Source organism: Chlorocebus sabaeus, chromosome 14 (genome assembly GCF_047675955.1).
Source record: "Chlorocebus sabaeus isolate Y175 chromosome 14, mChlSab1.0.hap1, whole genome shotgun sequence".
Taxonomy (NCBI): Eukaryota; Metazoa; Chordata; class Mammalia; order Primates; family Cercopithecidae; genus Chlorocebus; species Chlorocebus sabaeus.
The window spans coordinates 86402520-86429949 of NC_132917.1; the positions used below are offsets into that span (position 1 = coordinate 86402520).

At 43.6% G+C, this 27430-nt stretch overlaps 1 protein-coding gene across 2 annotated transcripts in view; it reads right to left on the minus strand.

Annotated features, from left to right (window-relative positions):
- Nucleotides 1–27430, minus strand: part of REEP1 (receptor accessory protein 1) — a 121049-nt gene that overhangs the window by 30125 nt on the left and 63494 nt on the right. For both annotated transcript variants that reach the window (XM_038007211.2, XM_038007212.2), the window contains exons 3-5: nt 17912–17988; nt 9833–9953; nt 6778–6891 (exon numbers count right to left, since the gene is read on the minus strand). In XM_038007211.2, coding sequence (XP_037863139.1) covers nt 6778–6891; nt 9833–9953; nt 17912–17988 — 312 coding nt within the window. The remainder of the gene's footprint in view (nt 1–6777; nt 6892–9832; nt 9954–17911; nt 17989–27430) is intronic.

Consider the following 27430-nt stretch of genomic DNA (forward strand, 5'->3'; position numbering starts at 1 on the left):
TTTTTAAGGAAAAAGTGAGTGGGAATTTTCTTTTTTTAAGTGGAAAAACAAAGTAATTTAACTCTCAGTGGATTGTTCCTGGCTGTTCAGATGCTAAGGGCTATAACCAAGGCTTGGCTATCCCCTGTTGGCCGCTGACTATAATTGCGGGCCAAGTGCCTGAGTTTTAGAGGGCAAGTCAGGAAAGCAGAGGTCGTGGTGTGAAAGCAGGGCCAGACCAGTGAAGAGGAAGAAGAAATAAGAGCTATAGCATGGGTGCTGCTATAGGCTGTTTCCAGCTCTCTATTTTCCTAGTGAACCTTATATACAGAGGCCTCAAGTAGCTGAGTAGGTAAGGAGGGGTGGGTGTCCTGTTGAAGCCAGAGCAACCATGGGCAAAGGGCTGAAAAAGAGGCAAAGGAGAACCCTGGAGGGTTAACAGAGGGCTTGGGGCAGTGCTGTCCAAAATAACTTTCTTCAATGATGGAAATGTGCTATCAGCCACACTGGCGAATGAGGACTTGAAATGGGGCTAGTACGGCCAGGTACGGTGGCTCATGCCTGTTATCCCAGCACTTTGGGAGGCTGAGGCCGACAGATCACCTGAGGTCAGGGGCTCAAGACAAGCCTGGCCAACATGGAGAAACCTCGTCTCTACTAAAAAATACAAAAATTAGCCAGGCATGGGGGCAGGCACCTGTAATCCCAGCCACTCTGGAGGCTGAGGCAGGGAGAACTGCTTGAACCTGGGAGGCAGAGGGTGCAGTGAGCTGAGATCATGCCACTCCACTCCAGCCTGGGCAACAGAGTGAGATGTCGTCTCAAAAAAAAAAAAAAAAAAAAAAAAAAGGTGGGGGTGGTGGGGGGCTAGTACGACTGAGGAATTCAATTTTAGGTATACAGTTGGGAAAAGGGCTTGTGGGGTGCCTATATAAACTGGCCATAAAAATATGGGACAATAAGTTGTGGAAAGCCACAAGAGGCCTCTGAGGAGGAAAGCCTCCTAATTGCCATCATGTTCCCATGCTCAGAGAGAGACCTGCTCTCTTATCTGTAAACACTGTGTTCAAGGAAAAAGACATTCCTTTGAAACACTGGAATGTGGACAGATGTGCAGACTCCTAGTTAAGCCCGCTCCCACTAGCTACTCTCTGATAAGTTAAAGATATGCTGTTTGAGCACAAAGATTTATTTAAACCACTATTGCTATAGATTATGCCTATGATGTACTGTCTCCTTTTCACTGTTTCGCCCTGAATATCTGCTTCTTAGATCTAAGTGATTGTACTCAATAAATAGTGTGGAGATCAGAACTCTGGGCCTTTTGCAGCCTCCATTTTGCAACTGGTCCCCTGGCTCCCACCTTTATGAACTCTTAACCTGTCTCTTCTCATTCCTTTGTCGCCACCAGACTTCAGGTACCCTACGCGTGGTGTTGAGGTTGGTCCCCAACATATACTCAATGTTTTTTTTTTTTAGACAGAGTCTGACTCTGTTGCCCAGGCTGGAGTGCAGTGGCATGATTTTGGCTCACTGCAAGCTCCGCCTCCCTGGTTCACGCCATTCTCCTGCCTCAGCCTCCCGAGTAGCTGGGACTACAGGCGCCCGCCACCATGCCTGGCTAATGTTTTGTATTTTTAGTAGAGACGGGGTTTCACCATGTTAGCCAGGATGGTCTCGATCTCCTGACCTCATGATCCACCTGCTTTGGCCTCCCAAAGTGCTAGGATTACAGGCATGAGCCATCGTGCCCGGCCGCTATACTCAATTTAATTAATTTAAATTTAAACAGCTACATGTGGCAAGCGGCTACCATATTAGACAGGGCAGGTTTGGAGGAATCAAAAAGGTACATACTTCAAATCAATCAACAAGGTTTAATGAATAGCTATGAGTGCAAAGCACTAAACAACAAAGCATTGTTCGGTTTTTGTTTATTTTCTAAGCAAGAAGGGAAGGAAAAGAAGCCAGAGCCCCTCATCTCAAGAAGCTTACAATACCAGATTTGGGGATGGTGGAGGATGGAACCGTATACACACAAACACAACTCTGAAAACAAACTGCAAGAGAAGAATCCCTAATTTGCAGAATGCTGGTTTTACTTAGAGCAGCTTTCTTCAATAGGTGGACTATAGTAATAGTATTGGTACTACTGGAAATGTTCTGGACACGAGATTTCCAGGGGGAACTAAAACATTATTTTTCGAGTTATGCGACAAGCAAAAAACTAATGTTGTTTTACCACGTCTGAGAATTCAGCAGGCAGAAAAAACCTAGTATGTGGTTCAAACTGCAAGGGAAGTAAGGTAGCCTGGAGACCCCATGGTTTTAAAACTTTTGTTCAGTGGTTCGTCTCACTATAGTTTCTTTTTCTTTTACTTTACTATTTTTTTTTTTTTTTTTTTTTTTTTTTTTTTTTTTGAGACAGAGTTTCACTCTTGTTGCCCAGACTGGAGTGCAGAGGCGTGATCTTGGCTCACCACAACCTCTGCCTCCTGGGTTCAAGCGATTCTCCTGCTTCAGCCTCCCGAGTAGCTGGGATTACAGGCGCCCGCCACCAGGCCCGGCTAATTTTGTATTTTTAGTAGAGATGGGGTTTCATCATGTTGCCCAGGCTAGTCTTGAACTCCTGGCTTCAAGTAATCTGCCTGCCTTGACCTCTCAAAGTGCTGGGATTATAGGAATGAGCCACTGTGCCTGGCCAGGACTTCTATTTATATAATAATGTGGTTTACAAATTTTTTCCACACTTCATGATGATACAAAAATCACTCCTGCAAATATTAATTTTTTATTAGAGAAAGGACACAGGGCTCAACATTATTTTTGAAATGATTAACTAAAAGTGTAGTCAAAAGATTTTTCATTCTTCAGTTTAAGCTCCATAGTTTACTCCTAGGAAGTCACTGAAGTATGGAAAAAAGAAGACGGAAGGAGGAATTACTCTTTCATCCCATCATTCTAACCCAGCCTCCATTTAATCTGTCAGAACTAATCTGTTTCCTAACCTGTAATTCCAGCCCGGTGTGCGGAGTCTCTTCCAGGAATGATCCTAAGGAAGGGTCTTCTCAACATGCAACACTCTCTCTTGCATCCCTTTCACCAAATGCAGTAGATACTGAGAGTGAGAACTGATGTGTAAGTTGAGGGTGTTTCATGGGAGGAGAAGACAGACAGGTCCAAGAAATTTTAAATGAAGCCAGGAGTCACCTGATCATAAATCCTGGTTTCCTTGGGACAGGTCTAGTTTATTTATTTATTTATTTAATTTTATGTATTTATTTATTTATTGAGACAAGGTCTTGCTCTGTCACCTAGGCTAGAGTGCAGTGGCATGATCATGGCTCACTGCAGTCTCTACCTCCTGGGCTCAAGCAATGATCCTCCTGCCTCTGCCTCCTAGGTAGCTGGGACTATAGGCATATGCCACCATGCCTGGCTAAGTTTTAATTTTTTGTAGAGACAGGGTCTCACTATGTTACCCAGGCTGGTCTCTAACTCCTGAGCTCAAGCAGTCCTCCCACCTCGGCCTCCCAAAGTACTGGGATTACAGGTGTGAGCCACCATGTCTGGCCAAACAGGCCTAGTTTAGACTTGTTGCTTCAGAGTAATTATTATAAGCATCCTTTACATTCTCAGATGTGTCCTGGTTTGAACAATAAATTATATAGTCACCCCAGCCATGGGTGACTTTGCAGGGTGTCTTTTTTTCAGGCAGTTGCTCTAATTATTCCCCTTGGGTAATCAACAAGGTTGATAAGGGCTCAGCCAGGTGCAACGCACTGTGCTAGGCTCTTGGGAGCACTACAAAAGAGGTGGGATACCTGTAATTCCAGCACTTTGGGAGGCCAAGGCGGGTGGGTAACCTGAGGTCAGGAGTTTGAGACTAGCCTGGCCAACATGGTGAAACCCAGTTTCTACTAAAAATGCAAAAATTAGACAGGCATGGTGGCAGTTGCCTGTAATCCCAGCTACTTGGGAGGCTGAGGCAGGAAGAATTGCTTGAACCCGGGAGGCAGAGGTTGCAGTGAGTTGAGATTGCACCACTGCACTCCAGCCTAGGTGACAGAGTGAGACTACATTTCAAAAAAAGAAAAAAACAAAAAGTGGGAGAATTTGTAGTCCCATCATAGTACTTCTCAATTGGCAGTAAGTTTTGGAGAAATAAACACCAGCCTCCCCTCACCCCCGCCCCCTCCAGTTCCCACACACGCCACTGCTTTCCTCAAGGTTAAGGCTTCTAAGGAGGTGAATCTGCATTCCAGGAATGTTACAGAAGTTAACTGCTTTAACCCTAATCACCTGTGCCCCCTATGGTTCTGTATGGGGCCTCAGGCAGTGATTTGTACAGAGCTGGTTGTTTAAAAATCATCTGGGGAACTTGTTAAAAATAGAGATTCATGGGCCCACTGCCTGAGATTCTGATTCAGCACATCTGAGAATCTATTAAAAAAAAAAAAAAAAAAAAGCAAAGCTCTCCAGGTGGCTTGGGCATGCAAGCCAGATTTGGACCCACTGGTGAGTCATCATCCTTTGACCAAGGCCTGAAGTGATCCACTGTTGCTATGGAAACCACTGATGTACTAGATTGGATTTTTGGATTTTACTTCTTCTTTTATTTTTTTTTTAAGTACACATCTGGTTCAAAAATAGAAGGCATTATTTTTAGAAGAGAATATGTGTTTTCTATCTCCAGATATTTATATTTAGAGAGAAAAAGCAAAGCCCCACAAGGCAGAAAATTTTCTCATCTGAAACCAAATTCAACAGAAAGCAGATGTCCCTCACTACATTAGTCCAGCTGGAAAGAACTAATGAGCAGTTATTTCCTGAGGCAACTTTCAGACTGTCTGGCACTTCTTTTAGGTTTTAGCTGCTATAAGGTGCCTGGCTGGAGAAGACTTGGGCTTACGGGCTTCCCGCGTGGTCAGGGGACAGGCAGTGACTGGCCAGGATGATAGGAAGACTCCAGAGGCTCCATCTTGAGGCAGACCCAGAAAAGGATGGCCTGCGGAAGTTATTGTCAGAATGAAATCTACACATATGCAGCTGTGCCGCCAGGTGACCCACACTGAACCACCCTGACAGATATAGCACGTTCATACTCCATAAACGAACGGAGGAAAGAGCAGCAGCAGCCTATTTTCCTTAGGCTTCAGAGGCAGAACAGATGGGGCAGAGAGAGGCTGAGACAGGGTTTCTGTAGCTTTATGTTGCCAGGTGGGCCTGATGAATTCAGAATTTAGCAATTCTGAGTTCTCTTTTGTTTCAACTTAAAGATTAAAGCATAAAATGGTTGCATCTCAAATAGAAGGTTCTTGGAATTTATTGCTGTTCATAAATCCTGATTGATCTTGGGAAATCAAAGCAGAATTTCCCTTCCAAAAATACTCTTTGGGATCCCTCATTTTGCCAGCAGCTATTATAGTAAAGGGGGTAGGGACCCCTGAACTCCCTAGACCCCCAACCCCGAGATCTGCCATATGAAGTGGCGGGATGCCTTGCTTACAATTCTGTTATAGACGGAGCTGGTCTTGTCTGAAAGGGGAGTCATTCATTTTTGGTTCCCCTTCCCTCTTGCCCAGGCTTTGTCTGCAGAATTCCTTGGCTTTCTGAAAGGTACTTTTCAAGCAACCACCCAGCCCAGTGTGCTGAGTCTCTTCCAGAAATGATCCTAATGTGCTTCTCTTTGGTTCAGGGCAAGGAAAACCCAGCTCAGTCTTTTGAAAATGGCTCTCAGCACCCTCCATCCTGCCATCTGCACAAAGCTCATAAAGCACCAAGATCTGTACTAATCATCTTCTTGCAAACCTTTTACAGCCCCTTCGCCTCCTTTCCCAAAACCCTCATATCACCACAAGGGACTAATTTCCTTATGCTAATACAACTCACCTCCCAACCACTGTGTCTTTCCAAACATCAGCATAACTGCCTTCCCTCCACCACCAGCTGAATGTAGGTACCTACTCCACATATGGTTTTTGGGGAAGGGCTTGTCACTGGGGAACACTAGGATGATCTGCTGATTTCACACGAGAGGAAATATCTGACCAATTTAACTCTTAGGGTCTATGTAAATAATGAGAAATTGATGACAACAGGAGGGTGATGTGAGAAGATACTAGCAAGAAACACAGTTTTGAAAAGGGCTGGAGAGAATAGAGGAAGAAGTAATGCTCACACTGCAACATCCCACAGACTGGTGTTTATTTTAAACCTCCTCTGCCTCAGTTGTTATGGCTTGGAACGTTACTGACCTCCATGTCTGGACCACTCAACTTATTCTGGGACCTGGGTTCCTTCCCCTGGATCTGCTGGGCCACATGAGTGTGAGTGAGTCCACCCACTTGTTCAGGTAGTCTCTCCACCTGTCCACTGCATTGAGGAGACTCTCCCAGTGCACCCTAGGAAACTGCAGAGGAGCACTCTCTCCCTCTCTCCCCTGCCCTCTTCTGTTTCTCCCAGGCCTAAGTGCCAAGTAAGTTAGAAATTCTATTATTTTATTGTTTCCAGTGGGGTTGGATAAGTTAGAAATTCTTAACCTGGGACCCACAGATGAGCTTCAGGGGCTCTGGGAACCTCTTGATATTGCAAGTGTGTGGGCATGTGTGTGTGGGGGGGTGAGAATTTTCTGGGGCAAGATTCAGCATTTTTTTTCCATCAGATTTTCAAAAGGACCCCAAAAGATGAAAACCACTGATTGGTCCTTAGCCCTATTCTGTGTGGTTGCACAGGTGATGAGCAGGGCAAACTAGAGGGACTGAGACTCATGTAGTTGTGGTACTTCCAGCACAGTACCTTGGAAGCAGCCATCACAGCCGCTGTGGCGGCCACGTTCAAGCCCCGCTTCCCGAAGTGCACAAGGGCATCGTAACTTCGGTCTTTTGCTTGGACCAGACAATCATCGATTTCCTGTCAAAGGAAAAACAGAGGCACACTGAGTTGGAAGGTTCAAATACCTCTCTGTTCTCTTTCCTTTCCTCTGAGCATTGGGCTTGGCAGCTCGCCCAATCCTTGTTCTTGCTGGGCCTGAAAAGCTGTAGGCACTTTGAGGGTGTGCGCGCAGAGGGGAGAGCAGAGATACAGGAGAGTAGAAAAGGGAACTCTGAAAACACTGCAACTTATGGATCCAGCAATGCCCTGAGATTGTTTCTAAGGCCCTCTAACCTTCCAGGGGGCTCTAGGAAGTTCTGGATGTGGACAGCCCTGCCTGCCATTCTACACACAGCCACTCACCAGACACTGAAATCACCCAGGGTGGAGAGAATGCCCAGAACTGAGCTTGTAGCCTCAGACCTGCCGCCAACTGACTGTCAGACCTTGGCAAGCACTTAGCCTCTCTCCACACAGTTTTAGTCTTCTGAAAAACAAGGAAAATGATAATACCCAATTCGCGGAGCATGGTGAGGATTAAATAAGGTAATTCCAGTAAAACATCTAACACAGTGGCTGGTTTCAATAAATGATAACCAAGTCATCTTCCTTGTATTGACAGGGTTGAGCCCGTGCAGTTCTAAAATTCTGTTATTCTATAGTTATTTAATTCTACAATCAAATATCACCCCATTTGTATATCGATGGGAGGGATTACAAAGCTGAAAGAAACGAGTATTACTGGATAAGGGAGATAGTTTTACCGATATTCAAATAAAATCAGAAATTAGAAGTCATCCATTGTCATGCAACAAGGTAAAGGTGAGATGGAAAACAGGATTGAGGTCTTCTTCAGGGACCAAAGCCAAGTACAATATTGGTTTAGTTCAAGTTTGTATTAACTTTGGTTTATTCTTTCTGTTTGTTTGGGGGTGTTTTGTTGTTGTCACTGTTTTAAGAAAATGGCTGTTTGTTGGCCGGGCGTGGTGGCTCACACCTGTAACCCCAGCATTTTGGAAGGCCAAGGTGGGCGTATCACCTGAGGTCAGGAGTTTGAGACCAGCCTGGCCAACACGGTGAAACCCCATCTCTACTAAAAATACAAAATGAGCTGGGCATGGTGGTGGGCGCCTATAGTCCCAGCGACCTGGGAAGCTTAGGCAGAAGAATTGCTGGAACCCAGGAGGCGGAGGTTGCAGTGGGCCAAGATTATGCCACTACTGCACCCCAGCCCGGGCAACAGAGCGAGACTCTGTCTCAAAAAAAAAAAAAAAAAAAAAAATTCAGAGTTCAGTAAGACAATGACATTTGGCCTCAGTCAAGTTCTGCACATTAGTGTATTTCCATTGCTTTGAGGTGTACAAGTAGGTCAGCAACCTCCTGCTGGATTCCCTGTGGAAGGCTTCCCCAGGAAGTCACAGCAGCAGGCCCTCTAACTGTGACCCCCCGGCCCCCACCACCACCCCTTTGGAAGTGATTCTTGGCAACTCTTAAGAGTCAGTCACCTTCACTTCAATGCAAGTTACACTGGCAGCTTCAGGGGAAGCCCGGCATTTGGGGAAAGGGAAGTAGGACGAGTAGAGATTTGATAACCAGGTCAAGACAGGGATCCATTCCTCAAAATCCACCCTTCTGAGACAGGAAGTGCTGCTGTCCTAGTTCTTAAAGAGATTTTCAGAAACTTCTACAGTAGCCTGCTCATCCAACTGACATGTTTCCCAAAGCCTTCCGCTTTCTAGTCCAAAGAATTCAACTTTCAGAAACAACAGACATTAATCTATCAAGCCACCTATGATGCTCCTATTTTATGTTAAGAAGCCCCACTACACAATCAGTTTAGTAAGTAATATAGTTAACCAATGACACAATGTTGGAATCGTTTGACTCAATCATCCTGCTCTTGGGAATTAATTCTAAGACAATCAAAGGAACCAACTAAACACCAGGAATAGTAGTGCTCACTGCAGAACTATCTATATCAGGAAAAAGTAGAGACAATCTAAATATCTAGCAGTAAGGGAACATCACCATGGGTATTATGAAGATCAAGTAGAAATGGATTTGTGTGCAAACACATTTAAGATCTCAGGATACAGGCCGGGCGCGGTGGCTCAAGCCTGTAATCCCAGCACTTTGGGAGGCCAAGACGGGCGGATCACGAGGTCAGAAGATCGAGACCATCCTGGCTAACACGGTGAAACCCCATCTCTACTAAAAAATACAAAAAACTAGCCGGGCGAGGTGGCGGGCACCTGTAGTCCCAGCTACTCGGGAGGCTGAGGCAGGAGAATGGCGTAAACCCAGGAGGCGGAGCTTGCAGTGAGCTGAGATCGCGCCACTGCACTCCAGCCTGGGCAACAGAGCGAGACTCCGTCTCAAAAAAAAAAAAAAAAAAAAAAAGATCTCAGGATACAAATATTTTATGTATTTTAAGTTTTAAAAGTCATTTAAAAAATTCTACATAAAATTTTAATCTTTCTTTCTTTTTTTTTTTTAGAGATGAGGACTCTCTAGGTTGCCCAGGCTGGCTTTGAACTTCTGGGATCAAGTGATTCTCCCACCTTATACCCCTGAGTAGCTGGGATTACAGGCATGCACCACTGCACTTGGCTTCCAGGTAAGATTCAAAATAGACTATGTAAAAATCATATCTATAAAAGGTCAGGGGCTAAGCATGACAAAAGGAAGGAAATTCAGTTTGCGTGGTTAAATTGTGAGTGAATTTTTTTCTTTCTTTTGTTTCAATTTATGGAAATGTTTTCCAGTAAATAATGACAAATAACATCTTTTAGAGAACTTCACCACTATTTCTAAACACATCCCAGAAATACACTTAAAAAAAAAAAGATTAGGAGGAATGACTTGCTGGAGGCAAATGAGAGCCAAATGAGAAGTCTCCTGCAATAAGATCATCCCTTTTTATTTATCACTTATTTTCTCGCTTGCTAGAAAGAATGAAAGGCATGGCAGCACATATTACCTTTTCTTTTGAAGATAGAGTGGGATGTACAAACTTCCTGTAAAGGAGGCTGGAGCCTTTTGTGTAGGGAGACAGCAGCCAGGCTACAAATGCTATTTTTAGTTCATAATAGAATGGAAACCTGGAGAGACAGAGGAAAACACAAGTTCTGTTAGGTTCTCAGCAACACTGCCCTTTTGAAGGAGACCCGGTGGGCGGCAAGGACGCCTCTCCTGCTTACATACTGCTGCAAGTTTCCCAGATTCCTGTCCTCCACCCATGACGGCAAGGGTACACACTCGCACACACACACAGTACAACCCCAACGCCTCTCTTTGAAAACCAGTTCGTGTTTTCTTTTGTTACCAAAGCAAACCAGGAACACAGGTTCTCTCCAGCAATCAACCCCATGACCCTGCCTGGCACAGGCTGGAGCTTCCTGCTGGGTTGTGCTCATTTAGATTGGAGCTGGGGCTCCGGCCACAGCCTATAGGCTCAGGGGATCTCTTCCGTGCTGTACACCCAGTCACTCACTCTTCACTCACATCCAAGAAGGCAAAAACACCAGAAGGCATTACAGCAGGGAGGAGCTGACAAAAAAATCTCTAGACTGAGAATGAATTCTTGGCCCAAATAGAGGCAGGGACAAGAGCCTAGCTCTTGATAGGAAGGAGAATGCTACTCACCCTACTCAAGTCAATGGCAGGCAAACAGATTTTGTTCTTCTCAGTGCCATGAAATAGAAGAGTCCACAGTGCAGATAACACATAATTTTGGAGTTTGCAGTCCTGCATACCCTCAAGCTTGTTCATTGATTTGTCCCCCCACAGGCACCCAGGCCCTGTACGTGCAAGCTTGTACTGAGCACCAGGTACAAGGAGGTACAGACAGGCAACCGTGAGCAAAGACCTGATTCCTGCCCTCTTGGATCTTCCGGTCCAGTGGGAAACACAGACAAGATTCTGGCATCCTTGGAACTAAGGGTCCAGTCAGGGAAACATGCCCAGACTGTATTATTTTATAATTTAAAAAAAAAAAAAACCTAAATGAAATGATTTATAAAATAATCACAAATAATATAGAACAGAAACCTGAGACAAGTGCCATAGTGCTAGCCCACATGGTGCCTTTGAATGTATTAGAAGAAAACTGGCCTCTTCAACTGGAAGTAGTTCTGTGGCCACGTGAACCACAGAGCTTGGTCTGGATTTCAGCCCCGTTCACCTGCTTGGTCAGATATTGTGCGCTGTGAACAACCTGAGCAACCATATTTGGCAGTCCAGAGGTGTAGTAACCATGTGTTTATGGTTTATTTTTTATTTTCTGAATTCTGATGTACTTTGGGGCCTTGCTGACTCTGGAGGAACTGCCCCTCCCAAGGTGAGCCAATTGCTAGAGATAGTAAAGAACTCACCTGCAACATACCTTTCATATGCAAACCAACCAATCCATGGGCCCAGGCTCCAGCCACAGCCTCTAATGGACTCTCACATTCCAGGCCACCATCCACCTGCCCCAATCACCCCAGGGCCAGGGCTAGACAACCAGAGACAGCCCATATACCCTGAGCCCACTGAGATTATTCAAACCAGCCAAGCCCAAGCCTGCCCACCCTGCTTTGCCCTTTTCTTCCTTCAGCATGGAACATGATAAAGGCCCTCACCCCGGTTCCTTCCTCTTCTCCTGACGGACCCTGAGTGGCCCCCAGTGTGGCTCTGTATGGTGTGCTGTGCCTCCTGTTTCTAGCAAGCTGTGAGTAAAGAAATTTCTCCCTTCGCGACAATTATTTCCATGTCTGTCTTACCCACACTTGCTTAAAACAAATCCCAGGTATCCTTAAAACCTGATGCTATGAGATGAGACAGTCACCTGTCCTAGTCTTAAAGATCAGAAAGTCATTTCCAGGCATCCTCCCCAGATAAGCGATCAGAAAATCAAAAAGAGCAAGTCATTTGAGGGCCCTTAACTCTCACACAGACACCCCATCCCCCAGTTAGCAGCCCCACCCACGCCTCCTTTCTTCACCAAGGTCTCCTGGCCCCCTGCCTTCTGCCTCTGGTAGGTGCTTCCTGAATATTCCCTCAGCAATTAGTGGGCACTTTCGTGGCAAGATTGTTTAATGTTTCACAGCCAGAAAAGAGAGAGACTGAAGAACAGAGGTGTGATTCTCCCACATTTGAACACTCTGGTGATTAATAATGGAGGAACTTTTGTTTTGAAAACAAGTATTCACCAGCACCAAAGGGAAAGGAAATGAATCCAACAAGCTCAGACACCAACACAAGACACACACATAATCTGTCGCACTGCAGCTCTTTTATTTATTACATAAAATATGTCTTTTTAAAAAATAGGTCATGCATGCATATAGTTTAAAAAAATTCTAAAAGTCTAAAAGCATATACAACAAAGAGTCTCCTTCCCCCACCTGACCCCTAGTCCCTTTTCTAAAAGCAAAAACATTATCAGTTACTTGCATATCCTTCCAGAGATAGATTAGGGCCAGGCATACATCATGCAGGTATATATGACTCCCTGAGTTACCCCCAACAGACAGAAGCACTCTATACACCCATTACTACATCTTGCTTCTTCCAGCACATACACACAATCAACAGTATGCCTTGGGGACTATCTCATACCAGTCCAGGCAGAGCTACGTCACTCATCTTTTTTTTTTTTTTTTTTTTGAGACAGAGTTTCACTCTGATGCCTAGTTCAAGTGCAATGGCATGGTCTCAGCTCACTGCAACCTCCACCTTCTGGGTTCAACCAGTTCTCCTGTCTTGGCCTCCCAAGTAGCTGGGATTACAAGTGTGCACCACGATGTCCAGCTAATTTTTGTATTTTTAGTAGAGACGGGCTTTCACCATGTTGGTCGGGCTGATCTTGAACTCTTGACCTCAGGTGATCCACCCGCCTGGGATTACAAGCATGAGCCACTGTGCCCGGCCTATCTCACTCATCTTAATGGCTGTATATGAGTGTATGAGCACTGGCTCAGGCCCCCATGAATGGATATTTACTATGGTTATGATCTTTAGCTACTACAGCCAAGCTACAAGGGAACCTCTTTGTGAACAGTGCTGAGGGGAGTAACTGGCAGCGCTTCAGTGCTAGGGTTCCTGAGGCACTCTGGCTCCTCCCTTTCCAGAGTCTTAGTTTTTCAGCTTTTCCTTTTATTCTGTGAGTTACTTCAGCATCTACCAACAGAATGTCATTGTTTTATTTTCTTTTCCTTGAGTTTGTCAGAGGGGTCTCTGTTGCTTGCTAGAATGGATCCAGGGGTCCCAATAACCCATGGCCCATGGGCCAAATCCAGCCTGTTTTCTGTTTTTATAAATAAAGTTTTATTGGAACACTGTTATGCACAATGATTTATTAATTGTCTATGGTTCATTTCATGCTCATAGCAGAGTTGAGCAGTTGCAATAAAGATCATATGGCCTGAAAGCTCAAAACATTTACTATCTGGCCCTTTACAAAAAAAAGTATGCTGACTCCGGATTTAAAGCCAGGCCCTCCCCACATAAAGCCTGAAAATCTCTGTCACTGAAGCGTGGGGGCATGGGTGGGAGGGAAACAGTCCTGCTGCCTCTGGAATCACCACATACAAAACCAGGTCCTTGACAGGCATCACAAGATAATCTAGGCTGATCCACTCAGACCTTGTGCTTCCTAGAGGCCTTGGGGTCCCTTGGCTCTACCAACACAATCACCACCAAGTCTTCTTCCAGCCTACCTTGAGAGGCAGACAAAGGCCCTACTCATTTTGTAAAGAGAACTCCTTGAAGAACCCTGACCACTGAGATGTATTTGAAAAGGCCAGATGCAGCCATCACATTTCCGCCATCTTTTCCAAGGCATATGCACAGCACTGGGGAGCACAGGGTAGCTGTCATCTCCCGACTCTCCCCATATAACACCCAGACACTCTAGAGGGGCAGATGTATTCTAAGAGGGTTAGACATGGGATGAAACTGTCCAAAACACATGAAATAAATGTGTAGAGAGCATTTCTGGAAGAAAAGAAAACACAAGTAACTTTTAACAGTGTTACTGGCCAGGCATGGTGGCTCACGCCTATAATCCCAGCACTTTGGGAGGCTGAGGTGGGCAGATCACGAGGTCAGGAGATAGAGACCATCCTGGCTAACATGGTGAAAATACAAAAAATTAGCAAGGCATGGTGGCACATGCCTGTAGTCCCAGCTACTCGGGAGGCTGAGGCAGGAGAATCGCTTGAACTTGGGTGGCAGAGGTTGCAGTGAGCCAAGATTGCGCCACTGCACTCCGTCTCCAACAACAACAAAAAAACAAAACAAACCAATGGTACTTCTAGGGAGGGAGACTGTGGGTCTGGGGGAGGAGAGGGGGAGGAGAGACACTTACTCTTCAGTGTGTTGTTTCTATTTCATTTTTCCTTATGTATGTATTATTTTATTTTATTTTTATTTTTTTGAGATACAGTTTCGCTCTGTTGCCAGGCTGGAGTGCAGTAGTGCGATCTCAGCTCACTGCAACCTCCGCCTCCCGGGTTCAAGCGATTCTCCTGCCTTAGCCTCCTGAATAGCTGGGACAACAGGTGCTGCACCACCATGCCTGGCTAATTTTTGTATTTTTTAGTAGAAACGGGGTTTCACCACGTTTGCCAGGCTGGTCTCGAACTTCTGGCCTCAAGTGATCTACTTGCCTCGGCCTCCCAAAGTGCTGGGATTACAGGTGTGAGCCACCATGCCCAGACTGTATTATTTTATAATTAAAAACAAAAAAACTAAATGAAATCACCTCTACAACCTGTGAAACAAACCACCATCTTATCTATTCTGGGACCATAAATAATTGCTGTTTTCATCAAGATGGAAAGTTTTACAAAGTTAACCATGAAAAGGGACCTGCGCTAGGGGAGAAGTGGGAAGAAGGGAATGGGGGTGAGTGAAGAGTGAGGAAGAGAGGGTCCATACAAAGGGTTCCAATTCTGGAAGAGAACAGAAGTTAAAGGTGCTTCTAGGAAGACAGAAGACATATTTTAGGACAGAAACTCTCCCCTTAACCTTTTTTCATAGTAAAGAATGCTCAGAGCTGTGGAGATGGTGCCTATGTCCTTGGAAGTGAAGCAAAATTCCTACATTCCCTGATGGGCCCATCCTGTGCCTGTTCTCAGGGTGAGAGGAAGGAAGGAGACAGAGGACCCTCCCAGAAGAAGACTAGGATCTATGAAACCTGGAGGTTGGGAGAAAAAGAGAAAGCAGGGTGAGGGCATGATCAGGCTGTGGGATAAAGCAGGCAGAAAACTTCCCAAGGAGCCTCTTTCCTGCAGAAGCAGAGCTCAGGCCACCAGGGGAAGAGCAAAGGACCCTCACTTCCCACCCACAAACTGCCTGGACACCCCCAGCTAAGAGACCAAATGAGGGAACAGAAGAGGCCTCCACATGGGTCAGGAAGAGAGGGGGATGCTACCCATACCTGCTCCAAATATACCAGGTATCAAACGTCCTCCTATGGTCGGCAGAATTTTGGCCAAGTTCTTCTTCCTTGGTGTAACTCCCATGAATACGTTACTTTACATGGCAAATGGGACTTTGCAGATGTAATAAAGGTTACTGATCAGATGACTTTAAAATAGGGAGATTATATGGGACTATTGGGGTAGGTCTAATCTAATCACACGAGCCCTTAAAACAAAAGCAAAGATCCTCCCTAACTGGTGGCAGAAGCAGACAGAGATTCAAAGCATGGGCAGGACTCAACATGCCATCGCTGGCTTGAAGATGAAGGTGGTGGCATGTGTCAAGAAGATGGGGACCTAAGTCCTACAATCATAAGGAACTGAATTCTGCCAACAATCTGAATGGGCCTGGAAGGGGAATCTTCTCCAGAGCCTTCAGATAAGAGACCAGGCTGGCCCACACCTTGATTCTGGTCTTGTGAGATTATAAGCGGAGGATGATTCCACCTGTACTTCTGACTTATAGAAGCTGTGGGATCAAACATTTGTACTGCTTTAAGCTGTTAAATTTGTGGTAATTTGTTAAGGCAGCAATAGAAAACTAATATGACTCCCAAAATCAAAATGAAATCAATTCCAGAAATAGTTTTTGAGCACTTACTAGATACGAAACTCTGAAATTCCAGGGCCACAGGTAAGGGCATATTCCAGCTATCCAGGAGGAACACAGCCATCATTAGATAGGATTTCCACCCAGCAAAAAGCAGTGAGGCTGAAATGCTGATATCCCCAGGAATGAGCTTGTGAGACTAACACGGGAGGACAGAAGAGGACCCTAGCACCAGACAGAGGCCTTGTTAAGGAGGAAAGGCTGGATGGCAGGACCTGCTATTTAATTGACTACACAGTCTTGACTGGGCGGGCCTCTCTCTTTGTGAATCAGACAGGAGTCTTCCTGATGTAGCTCTGTACAAAATGGCCTGACTTCCAGTGCCAACCTTAAGGCCTCAGGGAGACAAGGGATGGCTCAGCAGACAGCTGTGTCTCCACTTAAGGAGACTCAGTTCCATCCAGAATCTGCTGCATTATCTGTGTGTGGTGCAGGGCACGAAGGCACAAGCACATTGAATTAGGAAATCCAGACTCCTTCACTACAGTTTGAGGCCACAATGGCTGGGACATCTATTTCTCTCAGTGGAGGTGAAAGCTATGTTATGGGGAAAAGTATATACTAAGATAATTAAGGCCATTGACTCAAAACAGGATTCAGAGAGTGCTATTCAGGTCTGTTCCTTGGCCTAGGACATCCCAGAGGGTAATTTCATACTGATCCTTTTTGGGTAAGAACCTGTTTTCTCCAAAGTGGAAATATCTTTATTACCTTCTCTGATGACACTTGACCATGGTTAAAACATTCGTACAACACTGCAAATGCAAACCCAACCCCACGATCCCAAGTCATAGAAATAACCCTCGTTAACTATATTTTCCACACTACTTTTAATACACATTCACATGTATACACACACAACTCTTTAAATACAAACAGAAATCGATATATTATTTACAGCTTCTTTTGCCTAAGAAGGCACAATACAGCAATACAAAGATCTAGCTTGTTTTTAATTGCTTCATTGCTGGAAATAGCTGCATTACTTATAAGAGAAAAAAATGGGTATCAACTTAAATGCCCATCAAAAGAGGATGACTTAAATAAATTATGCTCCATCTATGCCATGAAATATTATGTGGCCATTAAAATAACAGGTAGATGTATTTATGCTCATATAAAAGTATTTCCAAAATAAATTTAATAAGCAAAGTGAGAACTCTTACGTATACTATAATATTGCTTTTTAAAAAAAGAAGTGTGTGTAAAATGTGTGTATATACACACACATATTAGGTTTTTTTTTTTTTTTTTTTTTTTTCCTGAGACAGAGTCTTGCTTTGTCACCCAGCCTGGAGTGCAATGATGCAATCCTGGCTCACTGCAACCTCCACCTTCTGGGTTCAAGTGATTCCCCCGCCTCAGCCTCCCAAGTAGCTGAGACTACAGGCGTGCGCCACCACGCCTGGCTAATTATTTTTTTGTATTTTTTTTTTTTAGTAGAGATGGGGTTTCACCATGTTAGCCCGGCTGGTCTCAAAATCCTGACCTCAGGTGATCCACCTGCCTTGGCCTCCCAAAGTGCTGGGATTACAGGCATGAGCCACAATGCCCAGGCCATATATTAGTTTTTTAAGAGGATGCACAACTGTGAGTAGTGATCACGTTGACAACGAATTGAGTGAGAAGGAAACTCAGTTTTTCCTGTACATTTTTGTGCATTGTTTCTTTGGCTCCTTTTCTTTCTTAACATATGAATACATCTTTACCAACTCCATTAATTGAGGACGTGTATCTGTCCTGTCGACTATATTCCCAGGGCTTAGAACAATAACTGCTCTTTATAAGGTCATTCAATAAATATTTACTTGAAGAACAACTTTGTAGACTAATCTATTGAAAATGCTCCAGTTAACATCCCTGCACTTGTGTCTCTGGCCTGAGGTGAGGTTTGAGGCTGGGTTCAGCCCTTTCCCACCTCCCCGTGACTGACACTAAGCAAAATCATCCTTAGAAACGTCCCAACTCCTAGAGTACTTACCAACAAAGGAAGATGTCTGTGAATGTCTCTGCTGTGGTGAAAAGTGCAAATATAATCCAGTACATCATCCATTTGACCTGTTGAAACAGAAAGCAACACAGCTGGTAGAAAAGGTCTAGGAAAAACGCTGCCCAATACCAGGAAGAACAGGCCCTGGTGGCAGATACGGAGGCACATCCAGGTGACGCAGCCTGCATTTGTAGCCTTCTCCTTATCCTTCCTCAGCTTATGTCCAGTTCTGCTCCAGATCTTGAAACTGGAAGCAAATGGGCTGTTCCACAGCTGACTCAGGCTGAAGGTCAAATGGCCCACAAGTGAGCCAGGGAGACCTGCAGACCAAGAGTGACCCAGGATTCAGTCAGGTCATTTTTCAGAACTAACATCAGGGGAGAAAATGCTCTAGGCCTCCACACAAACACACCCTGGAATGAAGGGTAACTGGGCCAGACTCTCTGGGATGGTGTGGTAGTAATCTAAGAATCCTGATCTTCCTTTTTATCTCTCCCAGGTGACCATCCTTTTTAATTTCTACTGCCTTTCTCCCCTAACTAAGGCCTCTTCCCCCTCTCTCTTAAACTACTCCTACTTCCCTTGTTTCGTGACTTCCCCTCAGCAACCCATTCTAATACCAGGCCACCCCTGTACTATTCTCCCGAAAGTATAAACTCATCAGACTATCACCCCATTTAAAATATCCCAGCCTGCAGAATCAAGTCCAGATTCCTTAGTCTACTCCTCCTGGCTTCTGGCAAAAGTAGGGTAGTTTATATTTATTTATTTATTTATTTATTTATTTATTTATTTATTTATTTTGAGACGGAGTCTCGCTCTGTCACCCAGGCTGGAGTGCAGTGGCCGGATCTCACCTCACTGCAAGCTCCGCCTCCCGGGTTCACGCCATTCTCCTGCCTCAGCCTCCCGAGTAGCTGGGACTACAGGCGCCCGCCACCTCGCCCAGCTAGTTTTTTGTATTTTTTAGTAGAGACGGGGTTTCACCGTGTTAACCAGGATGGTCTCGATCTCCTGACCTCGTGATCTGCCCGTCTCGGCCTCCCAAAGTGCTGGGATTACAGGCTTGAGCCACCGCGCCCGGCCGGGTAGCTTATATTGAACTAAGGCTCCTACTAATAATAATAATAAACACCAAACAAAATATTTCAAAACAACTGTTTGAAGGCACTGGAGAGCAATATAAAAAGCAGACAGAGATTGCAAGGGATTCAAGCTTTGGAGTACGGGAAGCACACTGGGTTAGTACAGGTCAGTGTGGCTGAGGACAGTCCTCCCTCTGCACATCATGGGGCAGACAGAACTCGAGCACAAATCCACATTCTTATTTGTCCAAAGAAATGGAGAGTGGAGTTTGAGACTACCAGAGATACTGGAATTGGACAGAGAAAAATCTCAGAAATAGGGAAGCCATAAAGGGGCAGCCCCAAAAATCTACATATAAATTCCCTTCAAAAACCTGGCAGGTCCCTGAAATGCACAGAAGCAGGTAAGACTCCAAACAAAGAAGTCTGTATAATAATATAGATATAAATACATATAGATATAAATGTAGATATAAACAGCTGGAAAGTTGAAAAGCTCAGAGTTGAGCAGAGATTCAGCTTCTGACCACTGTTGGGGAAACAAAGTTTGGAATTCAAGTCATAAAAGTTAGAGGGGTTTGGTAAGCATTAGGAATTTCCAGTGAAACACCTGGAGGACCACATCTTAGCAGTAAAAATTACATCCTAACACTAAGAGATTAACTCTATGACTAAGAGCAAAATTGAAATACACCTGTCCAAACAAAACTTGTCTAGCTGCCACAGGGTCAAGGTGTGATCTGCCTGCATTTAACTCAACATTCTTCACAAGAAGGCAAAAATAAATCTACAACTCAAGTGTCTATCAATGGATGACTGAATAAAGAAATTGGGGTGTGTATGTGTGTGTGTGTATATATATATATATATGCACAATGGAATACTACTCAACCATAAAAAAAAATCAGGTCTTTTGCAGCAATATCGATGGAACTGGAGTCCATTATCATAAGTAGAATAACTCAGAAACAGAAAGTCAAATACTGCATGTTCTCACTTCTAAATAGGAGCTAAATAATGTGAAAGAGATAAAAGCATCTTTCCTCATAGATGGTTTAACTGTCTATGTAGAAAATTCCAAGGAACTCACCAAAAGATCCTCCTGGAATTAATAAATGATTATAGCAAGGTTGCAGGATACAAGGTGAATACATGAAAGTCCATTGCTTTCCTACATAATAACTGGAACTTGAAATTAAAACACAAATACTACTTATGTTAGTACCACCTAAAAATGAATAACTTAGAAATGTATCTAACAGGATATGTAAAAAGTCTATATAAAGAAAACTATAAAAATGATAGAAATCAAAGATCTAAATAAAGTGAGAAATATTTCATGTTCACATATAGGAGAACTCAATATTGTCAAGATGTCAGTTCTTCCCAACTTGAGCTATAGATTCAATGCAACCCCAATCACAATCCCAGCAAGTTTTTTATGGATATCAACAAATTGATTCTAAAGTTTATATGGAAAAGTAAAAGACCAGAACAACTAATATAATACCAAAGAAGAACAACATTGAAAGACTAAAACTAACAGACTTCAAGACCTAATGTAAAGATAAAATAATCAAGACCATGTGGAATTGGTGAAAAAATAAACAAATAGATCAATGGAACAGAACACAGATCCCAGAAATCAACCCATACAAGTATAGTCATTTGATCCTTGACAAAGGAGCAAAAGCAATTCAGTAGAGAAAAGATGGTCTTTTTAACAAATGATGCTGGGAAAACTGGACATTCACATGCAATGACAACAATGAAAAATGGACCTAGGTACTCACCTTACACCTTTCACAAAAATTAACTCAAAATGGATCATAGGTCTAAATGTAAAAAACTTCTAGAAGACAACATATAAGAAAATCTAAAGACCTTGGACTTGGCACTGAGTTTTTGGATACAACATCAATGGTATGATCTATGAAAGAAAAAAATCGTTAAGTTGGACTTCATTAAAATTAAAAACTTTTTTCTTCATCCCTTCTCTCTATAAAGCCAATCCCTTCAGTTCAGCTTATTAGAACACTTGTTCTATTTTATAGAATGAAGTGTTGCCCAATTCTAGGCTCACAATAAAGCCAACTGAGGTATTTAAACTAAATTTGTTGTAATTTTATGTTTTGACACTGGACTCCACTGTGGAAAATATCCTACTAGTCCCCCAAATTGTCTAAGTTAAATTTGTTGTCACAGACGATTTCATCTGCAAAATTAGCTAACTCCTAGATGATAACACTTTGTGGCATTCAGTGACAAATGTCCTAAATATTTTACCTTGGTTTGACAATATTACAATTTGTCTAGTGAGGTCTGAAGTCCCTGTGAGGTAAGGAATTCTAACAAAGCCAAAGTATCAATTTTGCATTGCTCTTTTGATTCTTAGGCTACCAGCAAACCACCTACATACTGGATTGTAAGCCAAAAATAAAATTTTAAGCTCCCAACTGAACGAATGGACCCTTTCTCCCAGCATAGGACATTTAAAAATAAACCTGAAACACTAGTGCAGGACATGATGGTAATAGGTGGTCAGGAAATAAATAATAATAAAATCAAAAACTTATGCTCTGCACAGATAACATTTAGAGAACAAGGAGACTAGAAGAAAATATTTGTAAAATACATATCTGATAAAGCACTTATATTTAAAATATACAAAAAATCCTTAAAACTCAACAATAAGAAAACAACTCAATTTTCTCCCACAGATTGGGAGAAAATATTTTGCAAGATACATATCTGATTCAGGACTTTTATTCACCGTATACAAAGAACTCTTAAAACTCAACAATAAGAAAACAAACAACCCAATTAAAAAATGCGCAAAACATTTGAACAGACACTTCACAAAGAAGATAAGCAAATTTACAGCAACTTATTAACAAAGCTTTTATTATGAAAACTAACTTTTGTTTTGTCACCACATAACAAGATACTTATCCTAGGAGGAAAAGGATGTGTTCAGTATTATTTTTCTTTTGTTTCTTGTTTGTTTGTTTGTTTTTTGAGACAGAGTTTCGCTCTTGTTGCCCAGGCTGGAGTGCAATGGTGCAATCTCGGCTCACTGTAACCTCTGCCTCCCAGGCTCAAGTGATTCTCCTGCCTCAGCCTCCCAAGTAGCTGGGATTATAGGCATGCACCACCACGCTTGGCTAATTTTGTATTTTTAGTTGAGACAGGGTTTCTCCATGTTGGTCAGGCTGATCTTGAACTCCCGACCTCAGGTGATCTGCCCGCCTTGGCCTCCCAAAGTGCTGGGATTGCAGGTGTGACCCACCGCACCTGGCCATATTTTTCTTTAAAAAGTATAACTATGTTAAATAATCTAAAAGAAAATGTGAATATAATGAGTGGAGAGATGGGGGATTTCAAGAGAAAGAAGGAAACTCTTAAAAAAGAAACAAATGATATCCTAGAATTCAAAGCATAATATCTGAAATGAAACAGTATGACAGAATTAACAGCAGATTGGATGCAACAAAAGAAAAGATCTGTGTATTTGAAGACAAATCCAGACTAAAGCCATGCAGACTAAAGCCTAGATTGGAAAACAACACTGAGAGGCTCAATATCTGTTGAACTGCATCAGGCAGTCTAACATACAGGTAATAGGAATTCCAGAAGGAAAGAAACATGAGAATGGAACCAAAAAAACACTTGAAGAATACTGGCTACAAAATTCTAAAATTTGATCAAAAATAACAAACCCTGATCAGGCATGATGGGAGCACTTTGGGAGGCTGAGGTAGGTGGATTGCTTGAGGCCAGGAGTTCTAGACCAGCCTGGGCAACATGGTGAAATCCTGTCTCTACTGAAAATGTAAAAATTAGCTGGGCATGGTGGTGAGTGACTGTAGTCCCAGTTACTTGGGAGGCTGAGGCACAAGAATTGCTTGAACCCAGGAGGCAAAGTTTACAGTGAGCCAAGATCATGCCATTGCACTCCAGCCTGGGCAACAGAGCAAGATTCTGTCTCAAACAAACAAACAAACAAACAAACCCAAAGAACCAGGAAACTCAGTGAATCCCAAGCAAGATAAATACAAAGAAAAAGAAAACCGTACCTAGGGCAATCATAGTAAAACTGTTTTTTAAAAAAAAGAAAGAAAGAAAGAAAGAAAAGAAGAGAAAAAAAGAATAATCCTAACCATGTAGAAAATCTTAAAAGCAGAGAGGATGGAAAGAAACATTACACACAGGAGAATGGGAATAAGAATTATAGCTGACTTTTCATTGGAAACAATGCATATCAGAGAAAATGGAACAACATCTTTAAAGTGCTAAAAGGAAAAAAAAAATGTCACCCAAGAATTCTATACCCAGCAAAAATATCTTTCAAACATGAAAGCTGTTCTGGTGAATCCCTGTTGTCTTTGTGACTCTAAAACATGTTTCTCAATGGATTACTTACAGATCTTCTCTATCAGAAAAACAAGGTAGGTTTAGTCCATCAAATAACTACTGTCTGAGACAGCACTGCCAAGGTTGTCTGTAGCAGGACTGACTCCTTAGCAGGGGGCAAATGAGGTTTTGTCCAACTGTAAAGTCTATAGCCTGCTGGGGCTCAGGATCTGGGAATTCTCAACACCAGTATCCAGACACATTGTCAGGAGCCTGAATTCCTTCTCTATAGGCTTTTTATTTTTAGTAGTCAATTCATGCTTTGGGTCTTCAATTAGAGCAAAAAGACAATGATAACAATTTTAAAAATCCCTTTCCTTGGTCAGGCGTGGTAGGTCATGCCTGTAATCCTAGCACTTCGGGAGGCTGAGGCGGGCGGATCACCTGAGGTCAGGAGTTTGAGACCAGCCTGATCAACATGGTGAAACCCCATCTTTACTAAAAATACAAAAAAAAAAAAAAAAAAAAAAATAGCCAGGCGTGGTGGTATGCACTTGTAATCCTAGCTACTCAGGAGGCTGAGGCAGGAGAATTGCTTGAATCCGGGAAGTAGAGGTTGCAGTGAATCAGATCACGCCACTGCACTCCAGCCTGGGCAACAAGAGCAAAACTCCATCTCAGAAAATTTTTTAAAAATCCCTTTCCTTGATGCAACCCTTAGCTACAAACATCTCCATTGAGTCATCTATACTTGCAGGATCTACTTTCTCATTCCTCACTTGCTCACTGCAGTGCATCCATGACATCAAAATTGTTCTCACTGGGGCCTCCACTTTGTAACATACTTCAAGGAAGGGTAAGAAACCTTTTTTCAGTTTTTACTTGATTTGCTTGACTTTTCAGCTGTTAGTGAAACAATCACATACCGAAAAGCTCTCCCAACACTACAATTGTCCTGGTTTTCCACTTGCTTTTCTTGCCACTTCTTCTCAGTCTCTTCATTTCCTCCCTAGGGCTCTGTTCTAGACATCTGCTTCTAACTCTAGACTAGACACTGTCCCTAAGGAAATCTGTACATTCCTCACCTAACACAGGTAACCAGTCCCCAAGTTCTGTCACTTCTACCCTCTTGTTTTTTTCTTGAACCTATCTTATTTTCTCCATTCCCCTCTGCCATTTCCTTACTTCAGACCACCACCATCTCCTGTTTAGAATAGAGTTACAACTTTATGCTGGCCTTTACACCTCTGTCCCCTTCACAATCCATCCTCCAAATTCCAGCCAAAATGCTTTTCCTAAGGCCAGGCATGGTGGCTCATGCCTGAACTGAGGCACTTTCAGAGGCTGAGGTAGGTGGATCACCTGAGCCCAGGAGTTTGAGACCAGCCTGGGCAACGTGGTGAAACCCTGTCTCTATAAAAAACAGAAAAATTAGCTGGGCATGGTGATACACAACTGTAGTCACAACTACTAGGGTGGGTGAGGCAGGAGGATCACCTGAGCTTGGCCAGGTCGAGGCTGCAGTGAGCTGTGATTATATCACTGTACTCCAGCCTTGGCAACAGAGCAAGACCCTGTCTCAAAATGACAATAACAACAACAACAAAACAACAACAACAACAACAACAACAACAAAAACAAATTCTTAAGCCTAAAGTGGGTGACTCTCTTTCCTAGTTTAAAGCCTTCAATAGTTCCTTACTGTGGTTAAGATAAAGCCCAAATTCCTTACATTGGCTTATGAGGCCTAGCATAAACTGGCCCCTATTTGTTTTGTTTTGTTTTGTTTTTTGTTTTTTGAGGGGAGACAGGGTCTCACTCTGTCATTCAGGCTGAAGTGCAGTGGTGCGAACACAGCTCACTGCAGTCTCGACCTGCTGGGCTCAAGTGATTCTCCCACCTTAGCCTCTTGAGTAGCTGGCACTACAGGTGCATGCCACCAAGGCTAGCTAATTGTTTTGCATTTTTTGTAGAGACAGGGTCTCACCATTTTGCTCAGGCTGGTCTTGAACTCTTGAGCTCAAGCAATCTACCTGCCTCAGTCTCCCAAAGTGCTGGGATTACAGGTGTGATCCACCACACCCACCAACTGGCCCCTAATTATTTTCATCAAAAGCTCATCCACACCCCTACCCTCTCACATTTTCCACTCCAACCATAACGAATCTTTCAATTCTCAACAGAGCATCTTTTTTTTTGCCTCTGATTTCAGCCTTCTGATCTCAGCAAAAACATGACCTCCTCTAGGACGTACCCAAAGTTTGGGTAAGTACCCTCTCCTTATCTTTCTCTATAGTACCACACACATTCCCTGTCATAACATTTATCACACTGCTTTGAAAGTACCCGTTTATTCCCCTGCTTTTCCCAATACACTGTAAGCTCCCAGAGGGTGGAGACCAGTTCTTCTTATACATCATAATATCTTTAGTACCCAGAACAGTTCCTGACATATAGTAGGTACTGAATGAGTATGTTTCAAACAACCAGATTAGAATACTGGCACTGTGAATGGGACAGAAAGAATGGTTTCAAAAGGCTAAGAAGGAATATACTTTGAGAAAGACTGTCTAGATGGCTTTTTGAGAAGAAAAGACAGAATTAGACAGTTTGTGAGGCAACAGATGCTCCCTATGAGTGCCTACTGAGTAGATGACTCCATAAACATGGGAAAAAAGGCACCTGGTGAAGTCAGGGCATCAGTGACTGATAATTATGGGGCCACTTGCACCAACAAGAAAGTAAAGAAAGAGCCAATTTAGGTAGAAGAGTTTGAGCTTTATGTGGCTCAGGACAGCTGAGAAGAATGCCCAACAGACTCCTAGACCAAACTCAGGAAGGAGGTTGAGGCTATGGACAGAGATGCTGCAGCCATGTCTGAGAGGGGATTTAATGCATTCGCCTGAAGAAGTTCCCATGATGCACTCCTTTGAAATACTTTCATGCAGAAAGAAGGAGCTGAGAATGATTCATTGAGGCTAACAAAGTCAAAGGAACACTGGTGACTCAGAGATGGAAACCATATCCATCTAAAATTACTAGGAAATGGTTTTCTCCATCATTCCTCGTGGAAATCAAATGACAGTTATTTTCCCCAAGGTTTGAAATATAATTCTCCATGTTTGAAAGATTCTATGCAAACCTCCCTGCAAGATAGGGATGAGGAGCCTGGGTGAGCCTTCAGTCAGAATAGAGAGAGGGAGCTATGGCCAATTTGAAAGGTAATATTCAGGAGTAACTCTCCTGGACAAATGGAACATTGACAGCATGACTGGGGAGTCTCTCTAAACTGGTCAGAAGCAGGATCTAGGAGTGAAGAGATGGGAAAGATGCTGTGACCCTCAGCCACAGCAAGAAGCTCCAGAGCTCAGGGTAGGAAGTGGCCTGGAGATTTCCCACGAGCCACAGCAGCGGGCTGAAATTCCGTGGTCCATTCTACCCCACTGCCAGAGCTTCTGGCAGCCTGCCAAAGGCCTCCCTATGGGCTGCAGAGGAGGAGGCTTGGCCACTTCTTTAGCCTCACCTCACCTTTGGACTCTCCTCTAACCAGGCACACTCAATTTCTCAAGCCTTTCACACCCCTCACGCATCTGGGCCCTGCACTTCAGCCTCACAGGGAATTCCCTGTGCCAAATGACAGAAAGAAAAAAGTCAAGCCTGCCTTACAGATGACTCTGCAACATCTGATTGTATGAGCTCACCGTGGATGGCTATATAGTCAGGGGTGACCCTGGGAGAGTGGGGAAGCGAAATTCCCCTGCGGGCAGGAATTTGAGCAGGGCACTTAGCCTGGAGGGAAAAATGTCCTGAGTTAATGTTCATGCACTGTCACCGGGTATATGAACTCCATTTTCTTGTTTTCTGTGTTCTTGATGCTTTGGCATCTGGGGCCTCACTGATTACAGAGGGACTGCCCTTCCAGGGCTAGCCTTGCCCCAGCACACCCTTCATATGCAAACTAACCAGTCCAGAGCCTATACTCTAAGTTACTTCCTTTATGGTGTTCCCACAAGTTGAGCAATATTCCCCAACCATAACCACCCCAGAGCCAGGTCCCAGACAACTAGAGGCA